General features: G+C 42.6%; 1 protein-coding gene across 7 annotated transcripts in view; it reads left to right on the forward strand.

Annotated features, from left to right (window-relative positions):
• Window positions 1-22466, forward strand: part of KIF2A (kinesin family member 2A) — a 62876-nt gene that overhangs the window by 15113 nt on the left and 25297 nt on the right. For 2 of the 7 annotated variants that reach the window (XM_040977587.1, XM_040977589.1), the window contains exons 2-5: window positions 18327-18421; window positions 18811-18930; window positions 20298-20352; window positions 21943-22065. In XM_040977587.1, coding sequence (XP_040833521.1) covers window positions 18327-18421; window positions 18811-18930; window positions 20298-20352; window positions 21943-22065 — 393 coding nt within the window. The remainder of the gene's footprint in view (window positions 1-18326; window positions 18422-18810; window positions 18931-20297; window positions 20353-21942; window positions 22066-22466) is intronic. The other 5 variants (XM_040977588.1, XM_040977592.1, XM_040977590.1 and 2 more) reach the window with 4 other exon arrangements.

The raw sequence follows: 22466 nt of genomic DNA on the forward strand, positions 1-22466 counted from the left end.
CACTTGGGTAGTGAATCATCAGACAAAAGATATTTCTATCTCTCCTCTTCTGTATATCTGACTTTGTAATAAAAATAAATAAATGTTTTTTTTTTAAAAAAAGACTTTTAAGACTCATAAATATGCATAGATTTGACAATTGCTTACACTATAATAAACATTTAATTCTATTTTCTAATAACTTTTTGAGGCACTGTCTTACACGTGATAATTTTTTGCTTTTTATTTGTTTTTGTAATGTGTTGTTTGTTGGACAGTAAAGGAGGTTGAGAATGTATGAAGCAGGGGAGCTCTTAAATGGACTGCAGTGAGGAGGGTTTAGATGGCATCGCAGATGTGGATGTTTCAGCCCAGTTACTTCATTCAGGTTCCACACATACGGAGTTTATGGTGCAGATGCCGTGACAAATGTCCAAGCAGTTGCATTTTTGCATCTGGAAGTTGCGTTTTTTAAATCATTTAAAGTTTTAAGTAGGGGCTTACCTTTGAACTCGTGTGAGTTGCATTCTAATTTACTTTTTTGAATTATAGCAGATACTGCGTTTTGATTGTACATGACTTAAATATGTGTACTTTTTTAAATTTGGGGATTGCAGTTATAATAAGAGTAACATATCTTTTAAATAGATTTGGTTGTGTTTTTTGTTTGGGTTTGGCTTTTTTGTTGTTGTTGTTCTGCTCTTTCTTAAAAAAAATTTGTAATTTCAAAGTCAGGAGTTATGGAGGAAGGAAGAGAGAGAGGTTTTCCATCCACTGGTTCATTCCCCAAGTTGCCAACATGGCCCACTCTCCATCTGGGACTCACGTGGGTGGCACGAACACAAGAACTTGGGCCATGTTCTGCCATTTTCCCAGACTATTAGCAGGGAGCTGGACTGGATGTGGAGGAGCCAGGACTTGAACCAGCTGCCCCTGTGTGTTGATGGTGGCAGTCTTGGGTGCAGCACCACAGCCCAGCCCATTGCCTTTGTTGTTAAAGGCAGAGAGCCTACGACAGTAGCCCGAGCTGGGCCAGGGTGGAAGCCAGAAGCCCGTAACCCAACTCTCTAAGGTGGGTGGCAGGAAGTTGGAGTTAGGAGCTGGAGCCAGGAAGTGAACCCACGTGCTTCCGGCTGTGCTCAGCTGTCCTTGTGACTAAATGCGTGCTTCCTGACGCATTGCTTGTACCTTTATGTGCTCTTTTTTAGGTTCCCATTAAGTGTCATTCCTTAATTAAAAATAAGTAGAACTTGTTTTCCTTTCCTCTTTGGGACTTTTTGTAGTTGATCTTTTCAGGAGCTTCTCTCTGTTACCTTTGTGGTTGACATAAGCTTTGGTCCCAACACTGTGGTGTTTCTCGTGTAGGTTGGCTGAGCATATGTACGGTATGCGTATTTATGAAATAGTGAATACCTCCAGTTAGATGTCTCATAAGCACCTCAAATTTAGTGTGTCCAAAGTTGAGACCATCACTCCCTCTACAAATCTGCCTTTTCATCATTAGCCTTTTCATTTACTTTATTATTAGTTGTTTTCTTAATCTCATATCCTGGGCCCGGCACGATAGCATAATGGTTAAAGTCCTCGCCTTGAACATGCCAAAATCCCATATGGGCACTGGTTCTACTCCCAGCAGCTCCACTTCCCATCCAGCTCCCTGCCTGTGGCCTGGGAAAGCAGCTGAGGACAGCCCGGAGCATTGGGACCCTGCACCCGTGTGGGAGACCCAGAAGGAAGTTCCTGGCTCCAGGCTTTGGATCAGCACAGCTACAGCCGTTGTGGTCACTTGGGGAGTGAATCATTGGACAGAAGATCTTCCTCTCTGTCTCTCCTCCTCTCTGTATATCTGACTTTCCAATAAAATAAATAAATCTTAAAAAAAATCTCATATCCTGTCATGAGGTACTCTTTTTTTTTTTTTTTTTTTGAAAATATATTTATTTGACAAGCAGAGCGTTAAAAAGAAAAACATCTTCTATTTGGTAGTTTGCCTCCACAAATGGCCATTGCAGCCAGGACTGGGTCAGGCAGCAGCCCCGGGCTCCTTCTGACTCTCCACAAGCTCAGGATCTTGGGTCATCTTCCACTGGGTTCCCAGGCTTGTTAGCAGGGAGCTGGATTGCAAGTAGAACAGCCTGTTGGTGTTGCTGGGGACAGCTTACACCGCGCTGCCACAACACTGCAACATTGGCCCCCAGAGGTACGCTCCAGGCCAGCTGTTCACGTGCGTCTTCATATGACTTTGGAAAGGCTGGCGTTGAGTCTTATCTGTGTTGTAGCAACCAGCTCCTTACAGGTCTTGGATTAATTCACTGTTTCAAGAGTAACCGTTTAAACATACAGATTTAACTCCTGATCACCTGTCCAGAGCTTCAAAAACTTCCTTCATTTCTGTTGCCTTTTCTGTAAAGCCTGACCATGGCTTGCTGGTGTCCCTGAACACTCTGACCTGCCTCTCTAATCTCGTTCTGGGATGGTCATTTGATGTTGCCTTAGAGAACCCCACTGGGGAAGGGCTTGAGGGTGTAACCCGAGTGGTGTCCGTAGCCCTGAGAGGGTGCCAGTTTCATTGTACCAGAGTTGAGAAAGTCTCAAGGTTTGTTGGTAGGTAAGGTCCGCCTCAGTGCACCCACAAGTTCAGCTTTATTTTATTTTCACCCAATAATGACACACTCTTAACCTTTGGGTACATGAATCGCAGTTTGATTCTTTCCCGTGTCCACTTCTTATTATCTAGTCTCATAGTCTCAGTTAGGTTTGTACCTAATCTGTAGCTACTATACAGTCAATACTGTTACTGAAAAATGTTTAAATTTTGTCATTTAGTACATATATAACTTTCTGTGGGATAAAATCCTGAAACTATAATTGCTGTTCAGTGATTTAAATATTTGTAAATTTGGCAGGTCTTTTCAGTTGATTCTGTAGGGAATGAATTTGGCTTATCTGCAAAAATGCCTGTTTCCTCATACCTTTATTATATGTGTGCCTGAGATGTGTTAGTTTGCATTCTGTAGTTCTCATTACACCTGTGGAATGTCTTTCTCTGAAGTCTCTGACAGTAAGAGATAATATGCTTGATTTATAGAGCATATGCGGTCCAGACACACCATGGAAAACATTAACATTCTAATCTTCAATTCAGTGATAAATAAGATACAGAAGAAAGAAGGAAAATATACATTAAATCTGACTGTAAGATGAAAATAATATTTTAGTAAAATTTGCTGAAAAATAAGCATTGTAGTTTTTAACAACAACAAGAAAAGTCAACCATTTAGTTTCTTCTCATTGATAGTGCCATGGCTCAATGGCTAAATCCTTGCCCTGCATGCCCCAGGATCCATATCGGCGCTGGTTCTTGTCCTGATCATTCCACATGATACTGTGTAGTCTCATGTAGCAAGATTTAAAGAGATCATAATAAGCATAACATAAAACCCAAAAGACTCCTGGCAGTAAGGGGCTGTGGTCAGCACTTGGAGTACCCACATTGCATATCAGAGATGCCTGGGTGAGGACAGACTCTTTCGCTTCCTATTCAGCTTCTTACCAGTTCATACCCTGGGAGGTGGCGGTTGATGACTCAGGTTCCTGGGTCCCTGTCACCCTTGTGAGAGACGAACTGAATTCAGTTCTTGGGGCTCCTGGCTCTGGCGTGGACCGTCCCTGTCCTAAGCATTTGAGGAGTGAACCTGGGGAGGGAAGATCTCCTTCATCTCTGACTCTGCCTTTCAAATAAGTGTGTTTTTCATTTTCAAGATGCGTGGGAAATGTGGTTTAAACTCCAGCTATGGTAAAGATTATTGTATCTGTGGGAGTGAACAGATGGAAGATCTCTGCATGTCTCTATAACTTTTTCAAGTAAAGAACTAAATCTTTAAAAAAAAAATGCATGTGATTCAATTTTGTAAGGCACACCAGTTGTAGTGTAACATCTGGGAAAAGAGGAAAAATAACATTTGACTCTTTTAAGAAATATATATCTATATATACTAAAGTGAATGTGGGTAAATTGATGCGATACGTGTGATATTTGCCTCCAGATAATCCAGTGTTTGTGGTAGGAATAGTTGGAGGATAGCCATGTTTTAAAAATTAGTGAAGCTGAATATAGGGATATTTTATTATATTGTAGAAATTGCAGTCTTTAGTTTTAAAAATTTGTATATAAAAACTGTTCTCTTAAAAACACCTCTGGGGGATTGGTATTGTGTTGCTGCAAATTAAGTTGATACCAGCATTCCAGTCAGCATGCCAGCTGCTGAGCTTCTGCTCCAGTGCCTTGCTGAGGTACCTGGGAAAGCAGTGGAAGATGGCCTGAGATTTGGGCCCCTGCTACCCGTGTTGGAGACCAGGGTGGGGTTCCTGGCTTCTGGCCTTGCCCTGGCCCATGCTTGGCTGTTGCAGCTATTACAGGAGTAAACTAAAGAATGGCAGACCCTTCTCTGTTCCTTTTCCAAGTTAATAAGTGCTTTTTAAATGCTTCTGTCAACCTAACTTTTCTTTTGAATTGTGTGTTTCTGTCTCTGCCTTCTTTACCTTGATAAGATGCTTCCTTTCCATTTCCTCTTTTGTTCTAACTAGATCTCCTGCCAAAGACATCACTTGAGTGGGTCTGTGTTGTATTTTAGTTGTTTTCCTTCCCTGTTGAAGTACTCTCATTAGCATATTGAAGTGTGGATAGTGGTTCCATCTTAACCCTCTCGATCCTGGCTTCCCTTGTAGGCATTGCTTTCCTTTGACTTGGTAGCACTGGACAGTTTTTCCATCGGCTCACCTTCCCGTCTTTGTTTCTGGTTTTTTTTTTTTTTTTCCTGGCAGCTTCTTGATTTCCTTTGTTGGTAACTCATTTCCTTGGTGTCTGTATGTGAAATTATTTTAGCTAGATTCATAATTTATAATATTGTGATTTTAGAATTTCTATTTTAATATTCTCTTAACAAGTGGCTTCAGGCAGTTGCATTTTGTTGTTGTTTAATAAGATTGATTTTTATCTGTGAAACAGTTACCCTCCATCTGTTAGGTCGCTTCCTGAATGCTCATACTTGTTCCCGTGGGAGTCTCAGGGACCCTGAATACTGGGCATTGATCTGCTGGCTGCTGGGTGTGTTAGCAGGAAGGTGGATTGGAAGCTAGAAGTAAGCAGGACTTGAACTAGACCTGTTCCCTTGGTGAGATTTTAAATCTCTCATTCCCAGTGTGCAAAATGATACTGAGAACTGACAGTCATTTATGACATATGACTTTCTTTTCTTTTCCTTTCTTCTTTCTGTCTTTCTTTTCTCTCTCTCTCTCTCTCTTGCTTTCTTTCTTTCAAGCTTTATTTATTTATTTTTGGTAAATCAGATATATTAAGAGAAGAGACAGAGAGAAAGGTCTTCCATCTGCTGGTTAATCCCTCAAATGGCCACAGTGGCCAAAGTTGAGCCAGTCTGAAGCCAGGAGTTTCCTCCGAGTTTCCCATACAGGTGCAAGGTCCCAAGGCTTTGGGTCATTCTCTACTGCTTTACCAGTCCACAAGCAGGGAACTGGATGGGAAGTGGAGCACACAGGATGTGAACCCATTCCCATATGGGATTCTGGAGTTTACAAGGGGAGGATTAGCCAATTGAGCCATTGTGCGAGGCAGTGATTTAAGATTTTGTAAAAAAGACAGGCTCCTAGTGACTTTTCTGTTGTTGCCTGTAATGCACAGTTAGAACCTTTTTGAGGTTACACAGTGAGCCCTTGCAAATGATAATTTTACCCAAATTGTTGCTATGCAGTACAGTGCAATCATCCAAAACACACACACACACACACACACCCCTGAAGTTTCCCAGCCGTTTGAATGAAACTAAGCAATATTACATTTACACACCCAGTTTCAAAACATGAACAGATGAAGTAAGAATTTAAAAATGTGTAGTCTGTATACAGTATTAGTAAAGTTTAACCCATTTCTAAGTTGTATTCCTGAAAATCTTAGCCGCAATATTTCTTTTTTTCTGTGCTGTCAAAATTCTAACTTTGTATTTAAAGTCTGTGGAGGGAATGCCCGAGCTTTTAAACTTAGTTTCAGACAGAAGCATCTTGAATGTGATAAGCCGCACCAGCAAGGTCTCTGTGTTTGGCCAAGTCCCACTCCCAGTGGACTTGCTGAACAGCAGCAGCTCTGTTCCCTGTGTCAGCTGAGGCGGTGTTTGTGTCCCTCTGTGCTGGTTCCTTGTTCCCTCAAAGCCCTTGAAGAAGGCCCAGTGCTTGCGTGGTCTTCATTAGGAATTCTTTTCATCACTGCTTAGGTTAGCTAACCAAACCTGGATCGCAGAATTGGAGAGTTTGACTTTGCTGGATCTGCTACCGGTCTGCTTGTGTGGCTTCTGACAAATCACCAGATTGCTAGGCTTTCCTCTTTGGTTAGTCTGTGACGCTAAGAACAGATCGACATTTACTATAAGAGAGATTGTAATAACATATTAAAATCAAGAAGTAATCTAAGCATATTTCTGCTTGGTAATGGTATCTCCCATTTTCTGAGGTGTTTTAGTATCCTTATATGTGTAGTGTATTTTAAAGCCATATTTGGCAGTCTTAGTGTCCTGTACTTTAGTATTAACAATATTAAATTGTTGTATTGTTAACTTATTTAATATGTGAGTTATATTCATGTTCCTGATAGAGCATCCTTTAGACCTCTTTAGGCAACAAAGGATAATTAGCATAACATGTTTTGTTATGACTGGAAATTTTTAAAATTTGTAATCTGTAACTATAAATGTCTAGCTAATTATGGTAAATACTTTATACGATATTTAGTTACTTAAGAGGAAATTTAAAAAATGTTTAAGATAGGAGCCAGCACCTTGGTGTAGTGAGCTAAGCCTTCCAGGATGTGGTGCCTGCATCCAGAATGGACACTGGTGTGTGTCCCACCGGCTCTTCATCCGATCCAAGAGGCCAGGAAAGCAACAGCTCAGGTCCTTGGCCCCAGCACCCATGTGAGCGACCCAGGGGAAGCTTCTGGCTCCCAGCTTTGGATCAGACTAGGTCCAACCATTGCAGCCATTTGGGGAGTAAACCAGCCAATGTCTCTCCTCCTCTCTGTAAATCTGCAGGAGACATTGTTATCCATACACTTGGCCTGAAAGTAGGGTTATAAAAGTTCTCTCCTGAGCATGAGTATTTATGCTTATTTTCATTGTTAGTCCCTGAGAGATATGGAAAAAAGAGCTACTTTTAAAAAATATTTATTTATTTTTATTAGAAAGACAGATTTACAGAAAGTAAGAAAGAAAATCTTCCATTTGCTGGTTCATTCCCCAAATGGCTGCAATAAGCTGAGATGAAGCTGTGCTGAGCCAGGAGCTTAATCTGGGTCTCATATATGAGTGCAGGGGCCTAAAGATTGGAGCATGAACCTCTGCTTTCCCAGCTCATAAGCAGTGAGCTGGGTTGGAAGTGGAACATGAAATGGCACCAATATGGGTATTATATTTTTAATTATAAACCATTAATTTGAACATAATCGAGCATTTCTAATGCTTTAAACAAGATCTGTAGATTCTAATAATTCAGTTTTTTGTTACCATTATCATAGTTTTATAGTTCAAGTTCAACTTTTACAAATCAGTTTAATTGTGTTGCTGTCTTACATATTTAGGCTTTGAAATTTTGATTAAGACCTTAATAAGTTAAAAGTGTGAAAAGAGTAAGTTTCATAGCATCTCTGGAGGAAACTGATAAAAGTGAGCATTAACCTTTATTAACTTGTCTTGTGACTTCTCTTGTATACCTCTACCATATGATTAAAGCAATTAGAAGAAAAATAATACATTTGAGTTTATAATACTAAGTATACCAGGGGTAACTGCTCCTTTTTCAAGTAAGCCACTGTGTCAGCACAACACCCTACTGGCTAAGTTCTTCCCTTGTATCCACCGGGACCCCATATGGGCGCCGGTTCTAATCCTGCCTGTTCCACTTCCCATCCAGCTCCCTGCTTGTGGCCTGGGAAAGCAGTCAAGGATGGCCCAAAGCCTTGGGACCCTGCACTCGCGTGGGAAACCTGGAGGAGGCTCCTGGCTTCAGATTCCCTCAGCTCTGGCCGTTATGGCTACTTGGGGAGTGAACCAGTGGACAGAAAATCTTTTTCTCTGTCTCTCCTTCTCTATAAATGTGACTTTTCAGTAAAAATATTTAATAGATAAATCTTAACCAAAAAAAAAAAAAAAACCTTCTGAGGTCTGAGAAGAATTGCCTTTAGCAAAATATACATATTTATTATATACTAAATATTCTGACTTTTAAATACTTGTAATGAACTTTTATTAGTATTCTTGGCTGATTTATTTTGGTTCTTGTCAGCTACAGTTGCAACCAAATTATACTTTCCATGCTAGACAATGTTTGTGCCAGCCTAATTGGTTGCTGGCATTTCTTAGCTTCACAGCTGCTGTGAATTCAGCTGTGAACGGGGAAAAATATAATAGGATCCTGTTTTCAGAGACCAAAAGGCAATTGTCAATATGTAAAACTTGTTCTTGACAGCTGAATATATATGAGGGCTTACTGCAAGTTAAATAACACTAATATTAATTTTAAGTAGTTATGTCCATTTTAAATATTAGAAAGTCCTGAATCATTTAATCCATTTATTTTTTTTCCTTTAGGACAAAGATGGCTTAAATTTGGGCCTGTGTTCTTCAACTCTGTCATTTGTGATTTTCTTTGGGGAAAAAGGCAGTATTAATATTTACCAGCGGATTCTTAAGCTGAATTCTTTTTCCTTTACTTCCATCATAATAAAAAGTTTAACCATAAGTGTTGCAAACCAAACATAAAATGATTTTGAAATCAGTGTTACGGCCTTAAGATATTATATTCTTTGATTGTTGAAAGACAGTTACACAGAAAAAGGAGATAAAAAGATTTGGGGAAAAAAATTATTTAGTTTTATTGAAAAGGCAGATCAGATTTGTGGAGAGAAGGAAGGACAAAGATCTATCTGCTGGTTCACTCCCCAAGTGGCCACAACTGCCAGAGGTGAGCTGATCCGAAGCCAGGAGCTTCCTCTGGGTCTCCCACATTGGTGCAGGGTCTCAAGGCTTTGAGCTTTCCCAGGCCACAAGCAGGGAGCTGGATGGGAAGCAGAATAGGCACAACACGAACCGGCACTCATATGGGATCCCATCACTTGCAGAGTTTGGACCCTATTGAACCCTATTCTCACTGTTTTCTTCAACTGTTTTAGTAAGAGGAGCAGTTTTTAGCGAAACAGTTGAAATGCTGCTTGGGGACCCATGTGGTGGCATAGCAGGCTGATCCTCTATCTACATCCGCAGCATCCTGTTAGGCGCCAGTTGTAGTCCTGGCCGCTGCACTCCTGATCCTGCTCCCTACTGAGGTCTGGGGAATGCAGTGGCAGATAGCCAAGTCAGGCTCCTGGAGGACTGCAGGGTTAAGGGCGCTAAAAAAGAATTGCAACTGTTCGCTGTTTGCTGGCAAGAACTCTGACTCCTCTGCTAAATAAAGATACTGATTTAAAATTGCTGCTGATATGTTTCCTGGAACTTGGTTTTTGAAATATCTTTCTCTAAGAAGGCATTTTAGTACAATTAAGGTATAAATACAAGGGTTGGGCTGACACCATAGCTCACTGGCTGAATCGTCACCTTGCATGCACGAGGAGTCATAAGGGCCCCGCTTCCCATCCAGCTCCATGCTTGTGGCCTGGGAAAGCAGTAGAGGACGGCCCAAAGCCTTGGGACCCTGCACCTGCCTGGGAGACCAGGCAGAAATTCCAGTCTCCTGGCTTCAGATTGGCTCAGCTCTGGCTGTTACAGCCACTTGGGGAGTGAACCAGTGGATGGAAGATCTTTCTGTCTCCTCTCTGTGTATCTGCCTTTCCAATAACAATAAATAGATCTTAAAAAAAGAAGAAGAAAAGAAATGCAGGCGGTCTTCCAAAAGGTCATAGAAAACGAGTGCTATGAAAAAAATATTCTTGGATTTAAAAATTCTTTACAGAAAGATAAAAAGCTTTTAGCTCTTTTTTCCTGCAGATGTCTTGGGCTTTGTACAAAGATGTGCAGTCAGGGTGGCCAGAGAAAGTCATGTTAATTATTTATTCTGATGGATCAGATGTCTTCCCTTTAGAACATTCCTGTGTCTGATGGGTCAAGAACCATAAGGAAGTTTAGAATAATTGCAAGGAACTGAACAATAACAAAAATACTACCTGCAAGCACTTTACAGTGCTGCTGAAGCAGTTTGTGGAGAGAGTGTGAGTCTTAATTCTTATTAGAAAGAAGAATGGATTAAGATGAATAAACATTTTTCTTAAAGAAATCGGAAAGTACAAATATGCACAAGGTAAACGGAAAGCTTAAAAAAGGTAGAAATCGGGCCCGGCGTTGTAGCCTAATGGCTAGGGTCCTTGTCTTGGATGCGCCAGGATCCCATATGGGCACCATTTCTGATCCCAGCAGCCCACTTCCGATCCAGCTCCTTGCTTATGGCCTGGGAAAGCAGTCAAGGACGGCCTAAGGCCTTGGGACCCTGCACCCGTGCAGGAAATCCAGAGGAGACTCCTGGCTCCTGACTTCAGACCGGCTCAGCTCCAGCTGTTGTGGCTGCTTGGGGAGTTAATCAACAGATGGAAGATCTTCCTCTCTGTCTCTCCTCCTCTCTGTATATCTGCCTTTCCAATAAAAATAAATAAACCTTTTTTAAAAATAAGGATTTCTGTCAATTTAATAAAGGAATTTGGATCATTTTGTGGTGCCCAAAGCTAAGAGAGTTTTAATCAGTGTCTACCAAAGGGACAATGTTCAAACGCTAATTTTACATGAATGTTTGGAAAGCGAGAGTTTTGCCATTAAAGAATCATTTTGTGAAGCTAACTTAGCCATGACACCAAAATCTAATCGAGGTTGGTATTTAGGTGAACTAGTACGCAGCTCTTGTTTATTTGTTTGTTTGTTTGTTGAAGAGTTAATGTATTTCTTGCAGAGGGAGATAGAACAGAGAGGTCCTCTGTCCACGGGTTTATTCCACAGATGCTGCACAGTCAGGGCTGAGTTAGCCAGGAACCAGGAGCTTCCTAGGATTCTCCAACTTGGACCCAAGCAGTCGGTTGTCTTCCACTGTTTTTCCCAGGTGCTATAGCAGGGAGCTGGTTGGGAAGTGGACCACTGGTACTTGACCTGGCTGCCATATGGGATGCCAGTGCTACAGGCAACAGCTTAGCCTGTGACGCCATAACTCTGGCCTCCAGTATCATTCTTGGATGCAAAAATCTAAAGCAAAATCTAAGGCAAATACTCAACCCAGTTCCAATCAGAATCTCCATAGATAGTATTTGTTATTATTAGTTTGATTTTTAAAATGTGACAGACTGATTCTAAGGCTTATGTATACATATTTTTAAACGTGTGCACATGTGTATGTGTGATTCTAATAGTTAAGGCGTTCCACACCCCTTGCTGAAGTACCAGGGTTTGATGTGCAGCCACTCCTTATGCTAACTTCCTGTTAGTTCAGACCCTTAGAGACAACCATGAGGTTTCAGGAAGCTAGGCTCCTGCTATTTCTACCAGAGTTCTAGCTCTAGCTTCAGCTTTGTCCAGGCCAGCCCTGACCATTTTGGACATTTTAGGGGGCAAATCAGCAGTATAAAATATCTCCCTGTTTTACACAGATACACACACACCAAGAAGATCGACAACTAGCTTAGGCTCAGGAATAAAGAGAGAGAGGTATTAATAAACCTGGAACAGGCATTACAGCTGCCACTTGGTGACACCCACAGGCCATATTGGAGTTCATGATTCGAGCCTCTGCAACTCTGCTTCTGATCCATCATTCTCACTTCCTGCTAACAGAGCTTGGAAGCAGCAGGCGACGGGCCAGGCACCCAAGTCTCTGCCCCCGTGTGGGAGAGCTGGCTGGAGTCGCTGGTTCCTGGCTTTGACCAGATGCAGCCAAAGGAACTGCAATCACAATCTATTACATATGACAACTGTTAAACATTATTGTGGATGGAAAGTAACTGCCAGGGGAATTACAGCTTACTGTACATACAGTATTAGAAATCATGATACTAACTAGAGAAGTGTTATGTGTACATATTCTAGTATTCCATACATGAGCATATATGTATATATATGTACACCCACCAGAGGAATTCTTGCTCATTTATAGTATAACACATTTGTTTAATTTTATTTTTGATGTTTACGTAGTTTACGTAGTTGACAAGGGAATATACCCATGAAGAACACTGATTAGGGTGGGAACGGTTGAGGTATGGGGGAAAGTGGGTGGGACAAACGCTTCCAATTTTCCTTCTCCTCCCTTTTCTCCTCCTGTATCTTGGGGATGGGGGGAGTGCACCTGTGGATACTGCAGCCTGGACCAGCCCAGTCTGTTCCCAACCCAAGTCATATGAATCCCCTGAAGAATCTGCCTGTATTTGTTTTTAATTATTTGATGTATTTGGAAGGCAGCATGACAGTGGGAGGGAGAGCTAGAAAGATTCTTTTTATTGGAATCAGATTTACAGAGAGAAGGAGAGATGGAGAGGAAGATTTTATATCCGCTGGTTCGCTCCCCAAATGTCCACAGTGGCCAGAGCTGAGCTGATCAGGAGAGCTTCGTGGGGGTCTCTCACACGTGCGGGTGCAGGGTCGCAGGCTTTGGGCCATCCTCTGCTGCTTGCTGAAGCCACAAGCGGAAAAGTGAAAGGCAAATGGAGCTGCCAGGATACGAACTGGCACCCAGATGGGATTCCAGCACATGCAAGCTGAGGGCTTTAGCCACTAGGCTACTGTGTGGAACCTTAAAGACACGTCTTAAATGCTCATTTATATGTTTTTTTTTTAAAGATTTATTTTTATTATTTTTTTATTGGAAAGGCGGATATACAGAGAGGAGAGAGAGGAAGATCTTCCGTCCGATGATTCACTCCCCAAGTGAGCGCAACGGCCGATGCTATGCCGATCCGAAGCCAGGAGCCTCTTCCGGGTCTCCCACGTGGGTGCAGGTTCCCAAAGCTTTGGGCTGTCCTCGACTGCCTTCCCAGGCCACAGGCAGGGAGCTGGAAGGGAAGTGGGGCTGCCGGGATTAGAACCGGCGCCCATATGGGATCCCGGGCGTGCAAGGCGAGGACCTTTAACCACTTGCGCCACCGCGCTGGGCCCGATTTATTTGGTTTTTAAAATAGGAGAATTACTGGGGTTTTTTAGATGCATGACTGTTGGGAGCTGAATGTTTGTATGCTTTATGTTTATAGGCAGTAAAACTATGAAAAAATATCAGAGTAGGAATGCCTTAATTATAGGGTAGTAATTACCTCTGGGAGTGAGTTTCAGTTTTAAAGATGCATATATGTGGTTAAGTGTTATTTTTAACTTGGCAGGTAATGGATTCACACGTGTTTGACTTTTTTTAAATTAATTTTTGATGCGACAATACAAGATTTACTTAACTGTAGGGTAAATGGGGATTCAAACAGCAGTTAGTGGAGATGGAATACAGAGATTTTCTCAAGTGAGCTAGAGAAGTTAAATGACATTTGGAGGCCACCTGCAAGCATTGTCCCAGGCTCTAAGGAAAGGTGCTTCCGGTTGTGGCTTCTCTCAAGTTGTAGTTGTGGTTCTTAGTAATCTTACAATGTCCATGCAGGATAGGGCTGGCACTGTGTAGTGAGAGGCTAAGCCTCCACCTGTCGTGCCTGGTTGGACTCCCTCTGCCCTACTTCCCATCCAGCTCCCTGCTTGTGGACTGGGAAAGCAGTGGGTCCTTGGGCCCCTGTGTCCACGTGGGAGACTGAGAGAAAGCTCTTGGCTTCAGATTGGCCCAGTTCCTGCTGCTGTGGCCATTTAGGAATGTGAACGAGTGGATGGAAGTTGTCTCTGTAACTCTGCCTTTCAAATAAAAATAAATAAATCTTTAAAACAAACGATTTAAAAAAAAACACCCTTTTGGGGTATACCGTAACTTTGGGTTAAATTGCTGGTGGGGATGTCCGTGTCCTGTTTCAGAGCCAGGGAACCAGCTGAGAGCCAGCTCTTCCTTAGTCCAGCTTGTGGCTGATGCTCCCCCAGGAAGCTGCAGGTGGCAGCAGCCCAGGCCCCTGGGTCCAGGCTCCTGGCTCCTGGCTGCAGCCTGGGCCAGTCCTGGCTTTCGTGGACCTTTGCTGAATGAACCAGAGGCTAGAAGATGTCTCTGTGTTGATCTGCTTTTCAAGTAGATGAAAAGGAATACATTTTTAAGATTCTCCAAAGACATGTTGGGGAAAGTCAGGCTGTAGAGGTGTCTTGTTCCAAACAAAAACCCCTGTCGCATGAGCGCTGCAGACATTTCTGGTTGTCTTAATCACCCAGCCAGAACAGCAAGCCCCTCACTGCTTACCGCTGGACTCCTGCATTCAGGTTTTGTTTCATGAGAAAGTTGGATTCTGACAGAGAGATAAGACAACCTATTCTCCGTTCTGCTCTGCTCAGCCGCAGTGGAACTGAGTCTTGGCAGGTGCTGCCTGCCCCTGCCTGAGGTGCTGTTGGCTTTCCGGGTGTCTGCGTTCGGAAGAGACTGCTGAAGCTGGGTGATGCGCTTTGATTTTCTTCATCTTCTTACTACCCATCTCTCTCTGCTGTCTTTGGTTGCAAGGGTAAAAGGTAGATTTTTCTCTGGGAAAATGTGGACCTTCTGTGGTTTTCTTGCACGTGGAAGCCCTCCTGCAGAGCACAGTGTGAGGGCTGGGCCACGTGTGGCTTGGTGCAGTGTGGCACCGCTCTGACGGGCTGCTGGCTCTATGGCTCCGCGCTGGGTTGGTCGGGAGTCTGTGAGGTCTGCGTCCAGCACTGAGGCTTTCTGTGCCCAGCCCTCGCAGCCCCTGTCCTGGGCTCCAGATCTGCTTCATGATGGGGAGCTGGTCCGCGTCCAGTCTTCTTTCTGCCATCTTTCACCTTCTATCATTTTATCTTTTACTCTAACAATTTAGAAAGTCTTACTTATGAATTTAATTTGTGAATTATTACAGTGCAATTTTTAAAATATGTGCCTTATTATAATAACATTGTCTTATGTACTAAGTATAAGTAATTGTCAAAAAGTTCATGAAAATTGGGGCTCAGTAGCCTCACGGCTAAAGTCCTCACCTTAAACACACAGGGATACCATATGGACGCTGGTTCGTATCCCCGTTGCTCCACTTCCCATCCAGCTCCTTGCTTGTAGCCTGGGGAAGCAGTTGAGAACAGCCCAAAGCCTTGGAACCCTGCACCCACATGGGAGACCCAGAGGAGGTTCCTGGCTCCTGACCTCAGATTGGCTCGGCTCCAGCCGCTGTGGTCACTTGGGGAGTGAATCATCAGACAGAGGAGGATCTTCCTCTCTGTATATCTGCCTTTCCAATAAAAATAAATTTTTTTTTTAAATTTCATGAAAATTGTGTATTATGAAGAAAATTATACATAGGTACATACCTAAATAAAGCAACTTTTCCATGAACTTTGGAAGACCTTCATAACTTACTTTAGTCATTTAGAGAGCTATAAATTATCCTAAGGTAAATTATGCGTTTCTTAAAGATTTCACTAGGAAATTCAAAGGAAATTTTCATGTGTTCAGCTTTTACTAGGTGATATTAAAAATGCAGATTTAACTAGAGTTCCCTTCTATATTAAAAATTAGAAAAGCAGAATGAAAATGAACTAGTAAAATTTTGTTTTAAAAAATCTTTAAAAGGGGGCCCGGCGCGGTGGTGCAAGTGGTTAAAGGTCCTCGCCTTGCACACCCAGGATCCCATATGGGCGCCGGTTCTAATCCTGGCAGCCCCGCTTCCCTTCCAGCTCCCTGCCTGTGGCCTGGGAAAGCAGTCGAGGACGGCCCAAAGCTTTGGGACCCTGCACCCATGTGGGAGACCCGGAAGAGGCTCCTGGCTTCAGATCGGCATAGCATCGGCTGTTGCGCTCACTTGGGGAGTGAATCATCGGATGGAAGATCTTCCTCTCTGTCTCTCCTCTCTGTATATCCGCCTTTCCAATGAAAAAATAATAAAAATAAATCTTTAAAAAAAAAATCTTTAAAAGAAACATTAAGAAAAAAACAAAATTATAAGTAGGGATGGTCTTTGGTATCATTTGTATGCTAAACAACAGACTATTAGATAATAACTTGAAGTAATTATTAATCTATAATTATTTACTAGGAAGGTATACAATATATTTTTTAAAGATTTATTTGTTTTTGTTGGAAAGCCAGGCTCCCCATGTGGCCGCAATGGCTGGAGCTGAGCCAATCAGGAGCCAGGAGCATCTTCCGGGTCTCCTACATGGGTGCAGGGTCCCAAGGCTGTGGGCCATCCTCCAGCCTTCCCAGGCTGCAAGCAGGGAGCTGGATTTGAAATGAAGCAACTGGGATACAAACCAGCATCCATATGTTATCCCGGTGTATTTAAGGCGAGGACTTTAACTGCTAGGCTACTGCACTGGGCCCAATACAATGTATTTTAAGAGTGGTAAAGCAAGTTTATTGCATTATTTATAACATCTCTACAGATATTGAGATGGAAGTAGTCAGGGAAAAGTAAGGAGTGGAGTAGATCTAGATAGGTAACATTTACTGTGTTTTGTTTTGTTTGAAAGGAAGTTTTATAGTGAGAAGGAAAAAACAGAAAGAGCTTCTATGCATTGATTTACTCTGCAATGGCCACAACAGCTGGAGCTGAGCTGATCTGGAGCCAGGAGCCCCCTCAGAGTCTCCTGCATGGATGCAGGGGCCCAAGGAAAATGAGCCATTCTCCATTGCTTTCCAGTCCACAGACAGGGAGCTGGATGGGAAGTGAAACAGCTGGGACAAAAACCAGCACCCACATGGCATGCTGGCACTTAATGCTGGAGGATTTGCCAGTTGAGCCACCATAGCAGCCCCGGAACATTGAATTTTTAAGGATTATTTGTTGGTTGCAAGGCAGTTCATAGAAGTATCCCCGTCACTGTTTCATTCCTCAGATTCCCATGGCAGCTGGGCCTGCGGCCTGGAACTCTCAGTTCAGGCCTCGGGACACACCTGGGAGAAGGGACCTAACCACTAGACCTATTAGAATTGTCTGGAACTGGAAACAATACTCAGACACTCCAATATCGGAAGCAAGCCTGCCCATAGAAGAGGACTTTTTTAAAGCGTTTCTCGGGCTTTTGTACTTAGAGGCCTTTGTTTTAGAACAGTGTGCCGGGGCCAGTGTTGTGGCTTAGTAGGGTAAGCCACTGCTTGGAACTGGGGTAGACTCTGATATCCATATGCAGTCACTGGCTTGAGACCTGGCTCTGCTCCATTTGGGATCCAGCTGCCTACTAATCCTCCTAGAAGAGCAGCATGATGAGCCAAATGTGTGCACTGCTGTCTCTCCGGTGGGAAACCTGATGATGAGGCTGCAGGTTCCCGGGGCCCAGCTCAGCCCCCGTGTGGCTTCTGTGGCTATTTCAAAAGTGAACTGACAGATGAAAGATCTCTCCTTGTTCCTTGTTCCTAGTTTTGTTACATTGATTTTCAAATAAAATAAATCTTTTCAAATAAATTAATTTTTAAAAATGTATATTAAGGGCCCAGTGTGCTGGCCTAGTGGCTAAAGTCCTCACCTTGCATGCACCAGGATCCCATGTGGGTGCCTGTTCCAATCACAGCACACTTCTTCCCATCCAGCTCCCTGCTTGTAGGATGGCCCAAAGCTTTGGGTCCCTGCACCCATGTGGGAGACCAGGAGGAAGTTCCTAGCTCCTGGCTTCTGATCACCTCAGCTCCTCTTTATGGCTCATGTGACCACTTGGGGAATGAATCAATGGACAGAAGATCTTCTCTGTCTCTCCTCTCTGTATATCTGACTTTGCAATTAAAAATAAGTAAATTTTTTTAAAAAGACATTGAACAATCTTACCAGTTGACATAGTGTAAGATAAAGTGCCTTTTTGAAAATGTTTAGCAAAAGTGTATCAGTATGGTATTAAGTTGGCTTAAGATTTTTTGCTGTGTATTCTAGAGTTGTTTGGTAAATCATTTTGTCAATCTAGTAATTCATTTATAGCAAATACGCTAATGATAGAGCTGTTTCACAAGAAAAAATGGGAAGGATTTCTGTGTGGCTGTGTGACTGCTTATCGGAGGTGCCGGAAGCAGGTTGTAATTCCCATCTAGTTTCCTGAGGCCTGGCCTGGCTGAGCAGTAACTTGGTTTTATGGCTTCTGCACGTTAGTCTCTTTGCTGTTCCTGATGATCTGTGGAAATCTTTTTGGTTATAAAATCACATTTGACAGTTTAAGGCTGCCATAATTTGTGGCTTTAAAAATGTGTGTTTTGTTCCCACGCAGGCCGAATACATCAAGCAATGGTAACATCTTTAAATGAGGACAATGAAAGTGTAACTGTGGAATGGATAGAAAACGGGGATACGAAAGGCAAGGAGGTACGAGCCGTGGCGGACCTGCTTCCGTACCCAGTCAGGAAAGCACAAAGCATCTCTATGTAATATCTGTATTCTTAATCAGCTCTTGAAAAGTTTGAAATGATTAAACTTTTTCACTCAGCATCCTCTGTGCATGCCTTATATAATTTCACATGTCAGATGTTTTAACTGGAAAATGTTGATACTGTAACGGTCAATTATATGGTTCTGCTCATCTGTTGTTGCCAATTTATATACTGCACTCCACGCTGTTGTAAGAGATTTTAAATATATGCTGGGCAGTGCCATTCGTTAAGCTGAATTCATTTAAGAGTTGTTCTGTTCAGATTTGTTTCAAAAATGAAAGGTTAATTTGTCAGAATTCTCCTGTAATATTTTTTTTTAAACAGATTGACCTGGAAAGCATCTTCTCCCTTAACCCTGACCTCGTCCCTGATGAAGACATTGAACCCAGTCCGGAAGTCCCTCCACCTCCAACAGCCTCGGCCAAAGTAAACAAAATCGTAAAGGTTGGTGATGATACTCGGAGGAAGGAGTGTGTGTGTGTGTGCATGGCTTTGGTAGTGATGTGGTGTGCAGAGCAATTTAAGTATTGATGTGTGTGCTTTATTTAAAAAGAGGAATATTTGGGATCAGCATTGTGGCATAGCACAGTAAGCCACCATCTGCAAGGCCAACATTTCATGTGGAAGCTGGTTAATATCCCTACTACTCCTCTTTTTTTTTTTTTTAAAGATTTATTTATTTTAATTGAAAGGCAAATTTATAGAAAGGAGAGGCAGAGAAAGATCTTGCTGGTTCAATCCCCACGTGGCCGCTATGGCCAGAGCTAAGCTTATGAGAAGCCAGGAGACTCTTCTGGGTCTCCCATGCAAGTGCAGGATCCCAAGACTTTGGGCCGTCTTCGACTGCTTTCCCAGGCCACAGGCAGGGAGCTGAATGGGAAACAGGGATCATGGCGCATACAAGGCAAGGATTTAGCCACTAGGCCGTTGCTCCAGACCCAACTGCTGCTCCTCTAATCCAGCTTCCTACTAATGCAGCAGACAATGGCCCTGATGGATAGGCCCTGCCGTCTACATAGGAGACCCGGCCTAACCCAGCCATGGCTGTTGCATGTAGGCTTTTCCAGAGTAAAGTAGCAGAAGGAAGATCGCTGCTTCTCAATAGATCCTTAAAAAATGTAAAAGAAAACTAGTTCTTTCTGTCATCCTGGTGTATGTGGAAAAACTCCACACCTGACCTCTTGTCATGATCAGAACACCAGTGTATGTAAAAACGTTGGATAAAATTAATACTATCAAATTATATTTATGAGGCCTAAATGAATTGTATTAGTGCTTTTTAAAAATTTATTTATATTTGCAGTTGACAGATGTACAAAGGAAAGGACAGCTTCTCCCTGGAGTAGATGCACAGAAGCAGTGAGCTAGCTGGGGGTGCGAAATAACCGCGGCAGGCCAGGGCGGGGGCTCGGGAGGCTCCTCCTCCTCCCGCCAGCCTCAGCATCGCACACGGGCCCTGGTTCATGTTCCACCTGCTCCATTTCCCATCCAGCTTCCTTCTTGTGACCTGGGAAAGCAATGGAGAATGGCTCAAGTCTTGGGACCCCTGCACCCATGTGGGAGGCCCCCCAAAAGTTGCTGGCTCCTGACTTCGGAGCAGCTGAGCTCCGGCTGTTGCAGCCACTTGAGGAGTGAACCAGCAGATGGAAGAGCTCTGAGCTGTCTCTCCTTCTGTCTGTAAATCTGCCTTTCAAATAAAAATACTTCCATACATCTTTTCGAAAAAGAAAAAACAAGCTGAAATCGTGATAAATGTAAGTGTGACGTATGAAGAGATGAAAAGCAAGCACTTTTTTTTTTTTCTTGTTTAGAATCGGCGGACTGTGGCTTCTATTAAAAATGACCCTCCTCCAAGAGATAACAGAGGTAAAGTAATCATTTATCTCAGTGTTGCCTGTTCTTGTAAGTTTCTAATGAAGTAAATCACAAGTGAATACTGGGACAAGCGTGTGGCACAGCAGGTCTAATGTTAGTATCTCTCTACTTCCTTTCTGCTGCCCGCCTTCTTCTCTCTTTCTCTTGACCTTTCAAAGAAATAAAAGTAAGTTTAAAAACTTGCTTAATGGGGCCAGCATGATAGCTCAACTGGGCAACCCTCCACCTCCAAGTGTGGCATCCCATATGAGTACCAGTTCATGTGCTGGCTGCTCCGGTTCCCATGCAGCTTCCTGCCTGTGGCCTGGGAAAGCAGTAGAGGACGACCCAGGTCCTTGGGACCCTGCACTCATGTGGGAGACCCAGAAGAATCTCCTGGTTCCTGGCTTCTGATTGATTTAGTTCTGGCGTTTGCAGCCATTTGGGGAGTGAACCAGTGGATAGAAGATCTTCCTCTCTGTCTCTGCTCTCTGTAAATCTGCTTTTCCAATAAAAACAAATAATCATTTTTTTAAAAAAAAATGCCCTTAAAACACCCCTAGTGATGTTATTAATTTAAATTTGGTGGGACTCATTTTAAGATGTTATTTCTTCTTGATTTAGTAATGCAGTGGCATTCATACAAATGACCTGAAAACGTGTCATGAGTCTAAACCCCATAAAATGTAGGTTTTTTTTTAATTGTAATCATTAATTTTATTTTGCTCATAGTGTTGTGTATTTGGAGAGAAGTGATGGGGAAGGAAGCAGTTGACCGATTTCACGATTATTGAGCACCATGTTTTCTTTGATGTTCTGGAGAAGGTGGTTATGTTCCGAAGCAGCTCGGAGAGTTCCTGATTAACCACCAGCCTCGTGTTCTCTTACATAGCTGCAGCCGGAAGGTGTAGAGCAGGAATGTTCTCCCTGCTGGCATCCAGGGTTGCCTTCCCGATGCTGTCGGTTGGTGTGCCGGCTGGCAGGGATAAAGGCGGGGGACAACGTTTGTGCTCTTGAATCATGCATTTCTTTAAACATTTGCTGTTTATATTCTTCTTGGTTCCTTTTTCCAATTTTATCACACCTACATTGGGAAGGTTTCTACTGAAGATTTGTGTATTTTGAGGGGCAGAGAATGAGATTTGGAAAGTAAGGGTCAGTGAAGGCATTTTCAGATTGACAGTGTGTACATCTGAACAGCGTAAATGTTTCGATCTGAGAATCTGTTTAAATTCATGTTTTATGCATAGCATTTTAAGGAGATCGTTTTTCATCGTGAAGTAATGAAAAAGTTCGTAGTCATAACTGTTGTTGTTAAAAATCGTTTTCTGTTGGTTATGTACGTTATTCAGGTTGCATTGTATAGCTGGAGTTACGTTGAATGGAGCTGATTCTGCACATAGTACCTTGAAAACTGCTTGTAGCTTATGTCCGTGTATTAGGAATTTCATATATTCCCTGTTAAGGCATACAGAAGTGGAAAATTCGGCAACTTAATAGTGTAGCATTTACATTTCGGGTCTTTTTGAGGTGTGTCTTCTTTTTACCAAGGCCAGTTTTTGCTAATCTTTTTTTTTTAATTTGAATGCTTTTCACACACAGTGGTTGGTTCTGCACGTGCCCGGCCCACTCAGCTGCCTGAGCAGTCCGCCTCTGCACAACAGAATGGTAGTGTTTCCGATATCTCTCCAGTTCAAGCTGCAAAAAAGGAATTTGGACCCCCTTGTATGTAAATTATGTATCAAAGATTCAGTCACTTTAGGCATACATGTATTCTCTCTTGGTCATCCTTATGTCTAAGTCCCCTGGTGGTAAAGTCTGATTCACAAACTGGATTGTGGATTTTGTTTTATACAATTATGAAACATTTTCTGTTTTTGTCTGACTACTTTAGTCTGCTAATTGAATTTTCAAATCTGTCTTGGAGAAAAAAGAAAAAATTAAACGTAAAATTGGCAGTGTCTCGCTAGCTTTGGATTTAGAATTCTGGCCAGATGAAAACCTTGTGGATCTTGATCCTATCAATTGCAAGATCCGTGACCCTAAACCAAGAGATGACATGTATCAGTATGGTTGAGTCATTTTTTCTTGACTCTTCATTTGTATCTTGTCCTGTGGCCACATTT

The sequence above is a fragment of the Ochotona curzoniae genome, unplaced genomic scaffold, assembly GCF_017591425.1.
Source record: "Ochotona curzoniae isolate NIBS_2020 unplaced genomic scaffold, NIBS_Ocur_1.0 contig_2754, whole genome shotgun sequence".
NCBI classification, from domain to species: Eukaryota; Metazoa; Chordata; class Mammalia; order Lagomorpha; family Ochotonidae; genus Ochotona; species Ochotona curzoniae.